We start from the raw sequence: 9054 nt of genomic DNA, 5'->3' as shown, positions 1-9054 counted from the left end.
TGTGGTAAAAATATCTCCAGATTTACGACCTAAGGTAAAGTACCGTTACCACCATATATATACATGTGCACCAATACATGTACATCTTAAACATGTAAAAGAGCCAGAGAGTACAAAGGTTGTCCTGTGTATAGTTTTTTGAAAAAGAAGGAAACACTTAGAATCCTACCAATACTTTTGGGGTCTTGTCTGAATTTTTTAAAGTTCAAGTTTTGGGTTTATAGTCTGATATCAACTACAGTAGACCTCCCTTAGCAGACACCTCTCTAATAAGGACACCCTCTCTATTAAGGACACTAGTTTTGGTCCCAAATTGGTTGTTACCATTCAATTTGACCTCTCTTATCAGGACACCTCTCTATCAAGGACAGTACGTTTCAGGCCCGTGGGTGTCCTTAATAGAGAGGTTCTACTGTACGATATGCTGGTAGATTATCATCCAACTTACTTTACACTTTAACCCCAGTCTGTCCTGAAACCTTTCAGTACACCTCAGATGAGCTGCTAAACCAGCGCTTCAATCTGAGCATTTCTGACCGGCACCCATTTATACACCTGGGTGCAGAGAGGCAAGTAAGACAAAGGGACCTGCCTACAGTCTCACGCCGACAGTGGGAATCGAACCCGGGATCGCTTGACCACTAGTCGAGATACTGGAATTCATGAGGCATTCATGTGTAAATCAATAAGTATACATCAAACCGGAATGATTACAGTAGAACCTCCCTTAGCGGACACCTCTCTATTAAGGACACTAGTTTTGGTCCCAAATTGGTTGTTTCTATTCAATTTGACCTCTCTAATCAGGACACCTCTCTATTAAGGACAACACTTTTCTGTCCCGAGGGTGTCCTTAATAGAGAGGTTCTACTGTATTTTGATTTGCCAGAACTCTTTGTTGTCAATGACAATGGACTGGTACATGGAAATTACAAGCACAATACATGTACGTCTCTGTTAATCGCTCCAGACATTCAGTGACATAATTCTTTGGGCGATAAGACATCAGTGCTCCAGATACAATAGAGCTATTCACAAAGTTTGATGCAATGAGTATTAAATCAGGAAACTTAATAATTTTTAACAACAAAACAACAGTTACAATGTTTCATAACCGACAGAAGACCAGATTTGACTAGTCGAAACATTTGTTTGGTTTTTTTATACAAAAGTAACAATATGGAAACCTCTACTGTTAATCGATAAGGATGTGTCTCACAGGAGTGAGGGGTGAATGCCCACAATTTATGAAAATAAAACGGTTAGCACAGGCATTTGAAAGAAAAACCTCTCCCGAGATATTTTGAGAAACTAGAACTTGTCCAAATCACTGAAACTCGTTCAAAACACACTAAATGTTCACAAATTACCAGAAGGATACCATTCTGAGGACATCTCTTCTTGTTGTTGTGGCCATTGAACCCATTACAGACAAGTTTTAGTTGCCCGATTCTAGATTTCAATTAGTTTTTCCAAGATTTCAGTAAGTTGTCCCAAGATTTCAGTTACTTGTTCCAAGATTTCAGCTAGTGACCCCAAGTAGTAGGTTAGTTATCCCAAGATATCAGTTTCATTGTGCACCTGGCCAGCCCATAAGACAGACAACACTGGATTGGCAAATGCTGGCCATAACAGAGAAATGGCCTTATTACAGAGATTAAACTAAACAAAATTGATCACTTTTGGACCAAAATCAGTGATCTTTAAATGGAGACTGTCCTGAGAACAGAGGAAAACTAAGCGGAATGTTGAAGTAACACAGAATGAACTGTTATAAGTAAATAGCGTCAGAGACCCCTGACTCTGTTTGAGACAATTTTTTATTATATTCTCTTAAATGCAAGTTTGGTGCCGTAACAAACAAGTGCGGCAATGGCAGTGGGATTGGTAATATCCTATAGTGAGTCTTTGAACCAGTAATGCCCCTACTGATGTATCAACTCCAGATCTTTTTATCAAAAGAGCATTCCCAACTCGACTTTAACCAATGTCTATCAGAAAATGCTTATGCGCCTGAAAAATTTAAGTCAACATGAAAATTCCCAGTAGGATATGATGCGTCAAGGCCATTGTCATAAAATATTTGGACACAACTCATCACAATGCGGGACAGTACGTTTTGATAAAAGTTTTGAGATTCTGAGTTGATCATGATCATGTACTGGTTGATTGGGACATAAATATGTTGAAAGTTGGGACACTTTACAACTCCAGTTTTGTGGGACATTACTTGCAAGTACTGGTTGATTGGGACATAAATATGTTGAAAGTTGGGTCACTTTACAACTCCAGTTTTGTGGGACATTACTTGCAAGTACTGGTTGATTGGGACATAAATATGTTGAAAGTTGGGTCACTTTACAACTCCAGTTTTGTGGGACATTACTTGCAAGTACTGGTTGATTGGGACATAAATATGTTGAAAGTTGGGACACTTTACAACTCCAGTTTTGTGGGACATTACTTGCAAGTACTGGTTGATTGGGACATAAATATGTTGAAAGTTGGGTCACTTTACAACTCCAGTTTTGTGGAACATTACTTGCAAGTACTGGTTGATTGGGACATAAATATGTTGAAAGTTGGGTCACTTTACAACTCCAGTTTTGAGGGACATTACTTGCAAGTACTGGTTGATTGGGACATAAATATGTTGAAAGTTGGGTCACTTTACAACTCCAGTTTTGTGGGACATTACTTGCAAGTACTGGTTGATTGGGACATAAATATGTTGAAAGTTGGGACACTTTACAACTCCAGTTTTGTGGGACATTACTTGCAAGTACTGGTTGATTGGGACATAAATATGTTGAAAGTTGGGTCACTTTACAACTCCAGTTTTGTGGGACATTACTTGCAAGTACTGGTTGATTGGGACATAAATATGTTGAAAGTTGGGACACTTTACAACTGTACTGTAGTTTTGTGGGACATTACTTGCAAGTACTGGTAGTTTGTTGTACCCTCCATTAATTTTACTTGTCAAAATGTTGGGAACATTGGATAGATAAATGTTGGGGAAGTTGGGAACATTATGTGTTGATAAAACTTTGCACATTACACATCCACTGGAGTAAATACCTCTGCGAAGTTACATTTTACAACAACTTGTCCAAGTGTCACATTTTTGTGAAAATTTTCATAGCCATTTATGATGATCTACAAAGTTATCTTAAAGCTCAGATTCTAAACGTTTTTTTTAAACAGGTACCATTTCACAATATCAATAAACAAATCTTAATAATAATTAATAATTATACCAAACAAAAACATTAATCTCCATTCAATATAATAATAGTTACATGAATATTAATAAAAGTTACATGATATTACAAAACAGTCGACATAATATCACAAACTTCCAAGTTCTTTTTGGTTCATGTGTAACACATTATACAGTGTGTAACGATAAAGGGTCTTAACTTTTCTTGGAAGAAACTGGTCCGAATTGAACTTTGAGCTTCTAACAGGTTTGTTGTGGAGAAAAAAGAATGAAAATGACAAACTAACATAAAGTATTCCTAAAACCTAATGTGATAAAATTACCGCTGCTGAGGACGCACATTTTTAGCAAAATTGGTGGAAGCTTGTTCGTACTGCAGGGCTTTCCAAAACCTAAAAGTTAAGTAGTTAGTTAGGCTGCCATAGTAACCTCGAGATTTAAGCTACCCCCCCCCAAAAGTTTCTTCAAATGTTTTTCTTTACCGAGTTTGGCAGACACTACATTTTTTTGTGCCTGTGATAATATGTGCTTCAATTCAACGCTACTCTGAAAGTCTACTCTGAAAAACTGACGCATCCAGCTTTTTGCAACAAGTTAGTTTTTCTCTCCAACAGATACAAACTTCATTTTCACTTCTGAAATCATTTAGCACTGATAAATTTAGACTTTATTCCCATTGATGGGAGGACTGGAAGGCGTCATTCTGCATTTTCTCTTCAGATTGGAGTGCATATCAATGCGTTTTATCGCCCAGGGCCTGGCTGATCAATCAGCCTAAGAGACAACCTCAACGAACTGCTATCTCCTACAGTAAATTTCACTTACAATAGCAGCGTTAGGACTCGACATCAATGCTACTGCCAAACCCCATTGAGCTCAATACAGTTTGTTGTCGACAGAGAAAAGATTACTATGCCATCTCGTGTACCGGGGGTAATTTTTTATTTTTCGGGTTGAGAAGTGACCAGAACGACTCCCTAACTCTCGAAGTCAGAACTGTTTCACAACTGGCTTAACGCATTGAATGACTCACTTCCTTCATCATCCTGAAGATGGCGTTTGTGTTTTTTGACGTTGAAGTTTTTAGAGATTAATAAGGGGCTAGGGGGGGGGGGGGTTACGGCTGGAACAGTGACACTGATCTACATCGGATGGATCTGAAAGTGTCAAACAACAAATGAAACTCCCAAGTATACCGAAAATTTGAAAGAGACACCCGTCAGTTTTACAATTACATAACCACGAGCTGTATGATTAACTGCTCATTAATAATGGCAGCACGTAACAACATAATTAGTAATTAATAATTCAACATAGAGCAACAAGGAGAGTATAATGTCTTTGCAGTTAGTAACAATATGGTCAACAGAAAATAAACAATGATTTAAGCTATACTGCAAGCCGACCTGCACCAATAAATGCTTACAAATCTGTCAGAACTTTGTAGAAAAGTTTATCTAGTTTTACACCCTAATTAACCGGTTATTGCTACAGGGAAGTGCAGTGGAGCATACTGTGAACCGAAAATTTTGATGAATCCTTGAATCTTTTTTTTTCCAATTCACACATGACATTTCTAACTTTTTTAACAAATTTTTCGCAATTTTTCTTTTGGCACATCTCGAAATTTCTTCTTTTATGTTTCCAATACAAAAAATATAAATTTTTCGCAATTTTTATCTTTTGCAAAAAAACGGCGGTTTACAGTACAAGACTACAATATATGAGATCATTTGACGTGGAGACAGTGATTCTGTCTTACATGGCAACAAAAGAGGGCGGCACAATAGCACATAAATACTAACAAATCTCGGTCCAGATATATGTGATAGCTCCTGACCCTTCAGAATTAACACAAGCTTGATTGTTACAAGTGATACAGCTGAAATGACAAGTAGCTTCAATTTTTTAGTGACACATGACAAATATTCAAATACAAAATGTAGCTATTATCCTTTACGTGACATGTGACACTGTCGAATGTATGTAATATCTTTGCCATGGTACTTTTTTTTTGTGACGCGTGACAAAATATTCAAATAGCTACAGATCATTTTTTTGGTGAAAAGTACATGTAGCTTAAATTTTTTAGTGACACGTGACTAATACTCAAATCCAAAATGTAGCTATTATCCTTTATGTGATAGGTGACACTGTCGATTATAATATAATCGACAGTATTATGTAATATCTTTGTGTGACACAAACAATGGTACATTCTTCTTTGTATCACGTGACAAATATTGAAATAGCTACAAAATCATTTCTTTTTAGTGACACGTGACACGAGATGACATATTTTGAGATAGCTACAAAACAGCACAACATTTCCCTCTCAACCAAAATCCGTTTAATTCTTAAAGGGTTCCAAAGCTCTTGACTTCCATTTAAAATTCTTCGAGAGAGGTTACCACGTGAAATTACGACGTGAACATTTTTCTTATACCACGCGCCATCTCTTTCTCAACTTTACTAATTCGCTGGTTGACTTTTTCCAATTCACGTGCCACAGGCTTACTCGAAGGATCAATGCGCATAGCGAGAGCAAGATCTGCTTTGGCACTATCCAGGTCGTTGATTTGGCCGTAGGCCCAGCCCCGGCGATATAAACCCTTAACATTTTTCTCATCAATTTCTAAAGCCTTGGTACAATTTTTGATGACAGCTTGATAGTTGTCGCATTTCATTTGACAAGCGGTCAGATTCAGATACACCTGAACTTTTAACGACCTCATACTCATTGCTAAAGCTGTGTCTAACTCCTTCTCGCGACCCATCATAATCAACAATTTCATACACTTGCTATACATCTTAAATGCGCCCTCTATGTTCTCCTTCTGAAACAACTCGGTTCCCCTCGACTTAAAGCTGTTGGCTTTTTCAAACAACTTCTCCGGGTTGAGTTCCCAAAATGCCGGAACGACTTCGAAACTCTTCAGTTCTAGAAGGAACGTAAATGAACTCTTCCCGTCAATATGCAAATTCAGGTTGAAGTTGTGCTGCTCCATTTCAGGGTCATACTTGACGCGCAGCTCGCATATCTCCTGTTGCTTCATGGTCAATAGACAGCGATCAACCGCCTCCGACAAGAACGTGACACCGTGCCCGATCTGGTATTCCGTCTCCTGGTCCAACCGAAACGATGCGATGTTCTCAACAATGTCTAACGCTAACACGGGATCGACGAGTACAAATTTCACCTTACAGTTGGCACCTTCGCGTGGACAGGCCACGCCCTTTCCATTACTCATAACAGTTTTAGTAAACGGCGCACGAGAATCCGGTTCGCCGGTTTCACTTCCGGTCGATTCTTCGAAATATTCGTCGTCCTGACTCTCAGTGTCGAAACTTCCCATAATAAGACTTGCATTGAAATCAACATGTTCTTCCCGACTCGTACGCCTGGTACGCGGGCGCAGATAGACGTCCATTGGATCGCGCTCTGTAAGACTTGTCAAACTCGTTTTCCTCTTTGCGACGCCCTCTGGCTTTGCTGGGCCACTCATCATCTGTTCCGAGGTTTCCTCGGCAACGGTTTCCATGGTGACAGATGAAATCTTACAGCACCAGACTTCAGTTTACTGAAAAGAGATGAAGTTCCATTATTCGGATGGTTTGGTTCAGGATGGACACGCCCTAAGGGTTATCTATTTAACGGGGTGCATTGGTAGAGAGTAAGCCTGATGACGAGAGTTAACTAAGTATTCTTCATCATTGTAAGCATTTGCTCACCACTTGGAGGTGTTATTCTCAAAGGCACTTTCCTTAACTCCAGTGTAAAGTGGATGAGCATTTTTGCATGGCACTACAGTTAGGCATCAATTTCATGTCGCTCAACCACTCTCTTGCAATAACATTACAAAGAACTGAATCAGAGACATCACTCACATGTCATTTTATAAAAACTAAAAAAGAAATAAATATTACTGTCTTACATCAAATAACTCAATACAAATGACAATGATAACCTCACGATAACAGAAGATACAATTATTTGACACACTGACTCAACGAGATGACAAAAAAGCAGCTTCATTCATGATTGCCCATCCCCGATTCATTCATTAAAATCAACAAGGAAGACATGGCTTCACTTCATTTGCCCTAAAGCCTAAAAGCATGCGAATATTTCCAAAATAAAGGTGAAAAACGCATCTTAACGTAGCAAAGAACAATTTGATACCAAACACTTGGGTGTTACGGCATGCTTTGGGGGTGTTTGGGGAGCTAATTAGCACCTGTCATCACCTTGATTGCATCAATAATCACTCCATTCAACACTGGGGAAAAAGTGAAAATCACAGAAAACACCAAAATGAAAACGCGTCAGACGTAAAAACTACTGGCGCATCGGTGACATATTTTACACCATTAAAAAGAGTAAAACGTACACTTTCGCAAGATGTGACAATTATTGGGTATCATTCGAGCAATTTTTGGTCACAGATGAAAACAAATTTGTAAAATTTCCAGATTGTTGCGATCATCAACCATTTTCTACCGGAAGTGTTGCTGCGCATACTCAGAACTTGTCAACAAAAATGGCGAAATTTCTGACGTGTTGAGGAAGGCGATTTGTCACATCCTCAATGTACACTTCGTGGGCTAGAAATAACAGGTGACGCCACCATTAGTTCATAACGTGGGAAATACGAATTAGCCCCGAGCCGCTTAGGTCTCGTTAGGGAGTTTTTCCCGAATGTACACGATGATGACGTGCCCCATTAACAGGACGTAACATTGATTAATGCGTTTCCAAAGTGATTGCATGAGGACAACCCATTTGTGTCGTATATCACTGGAAACGCCCGATTCCCCTGATTCTGCAAGATGTTAAATCGGGCATTTTATTTGTTTAAATAAATCAGAAGCATCGTATTTGCTCCTAGCTCTGTTCACCATCCCAAATGGCAATATTGGCAATCACGAAAACCCCCAATTATCATACATTTCTTCCTGAAAAATTCTTTCAGTGACCATTCTCCCGTGAAAGATATTTGCTTACGCTACACAAAAATCAAAAAAAATTGAGGGTCAACCATTGAACTTTTGAGATATGTTGAATTTTGCACTAATCAGCGAATAACCCACCAAATGGCACTGGACGGCATTTCAAGATGGGGCCAACGCACATCCCAAGTTTAGTGTACACATACGTCAGCAACAATAGTAAATGGGTAGTTTCTTGTTAGCCGCCTATTGAGTAGCGGTCTAGATTTTAGAAAGTCCAAAAAAATCGTCTTTCCAAAAACAACTGCTAAATTAACACTGGCATACTGTGAAAACCAAGAAATTAATGATTTTTTAGGAACTACGCATGAATACAAAAAAAATCCCTAATGAGACCTTAGACCAATACTTCGTCCCCAAAAATTCGGTCTTCACTCAAGGCAGATCAGGTCTCTTGTCTTCCTGGATGAGATAATGCTGGTAGTCCACTTGCGGACAACATCAGCATTATGATCTTCCCTCGATGTTGATGGTGGGCCTAGAGCTCAGAGTGTAGGATTGAGAAGTATCCTATATTGACGGAGACACATAAAAAAGTTATCACCAGTATGAATCCATATCTGATTCCTCAGATGGTCACATTCACCTGAGTTCCCATTGAATGGTTTATCACCAGTATGAATCCTGGCTAATAGAAGCCCAAGGCTTGGACCCCCCCCCCCCCCCCCATCCCCCAGGACCCCCTTAAGAAATCCTACAGGGGGTAATTTCTTTTTTTAAATCTAAAACTGTAAACTACTGGTAACCAACAAAGTGGGTAACCTAGGCCACACGTGCGCATTCGTATTTCCCGCGTATATGAACTCATGAACTAATAGTGG

The 9054-nt window shown here is 39.1% G+C and overlaps 1 protein-coding gene across 1 annotated transcript; it reads right to left on the bottom strand.

The window, feature by feature from the left end:
- Positions 1-1801: 1801 nt before the first annotated feature.
- LOC135501726 (uncharacterized) lies at positions 1802-7741 on the bottom strand. Its single transcript, XM_064793977.1, has 2 exons — positions 7615-7741; positions 1802-6804 (listed from the first exon to the last, which is right to left on the bottom strand). Exon 2 carries the CDS (start codon positions 6763-6765, stop codon positions 5644-5646), a length of 1122 nt encoding a protein of 373 aa, XP_064650047.1. The 5' UTR covers positions 6766-6804; positions 7615-7741; the 3' UTR covers positions 1802-5643.
- Between the last annotated feature and the right edge of the window lie 1313 nt (positions 7742-9054).

Source organism: Lineus longissimus, chromosome 17, assembly GCF_910592395.1.
Source record: "Lineus longissimus chromosome 17, tnLinLong1.2, whole genome shotgun sequence".
Taxonomy (NCBI): Eukaryota; Metazoa; Nemertea; class Pilidiophora; order Heteronemertea; family Lineidae; genus Lineus; species Lineus longissimus.
The sequence above is the reverse complement of the archived record's forward strand: the minus strand, read 5'-3'. Positions and strand labels throughout refer to the sequence as shown.

Bases quoted from the DNA above. Each gene is read 5' to 3' on its own strand.
- LOC135501726 (XM_064793977.1), bottom strand. From the start codon at position 6,765: ATGGAAACCGTTGCCGAGGAAACCTCGGAACAGATGATGAGTGGCCCA.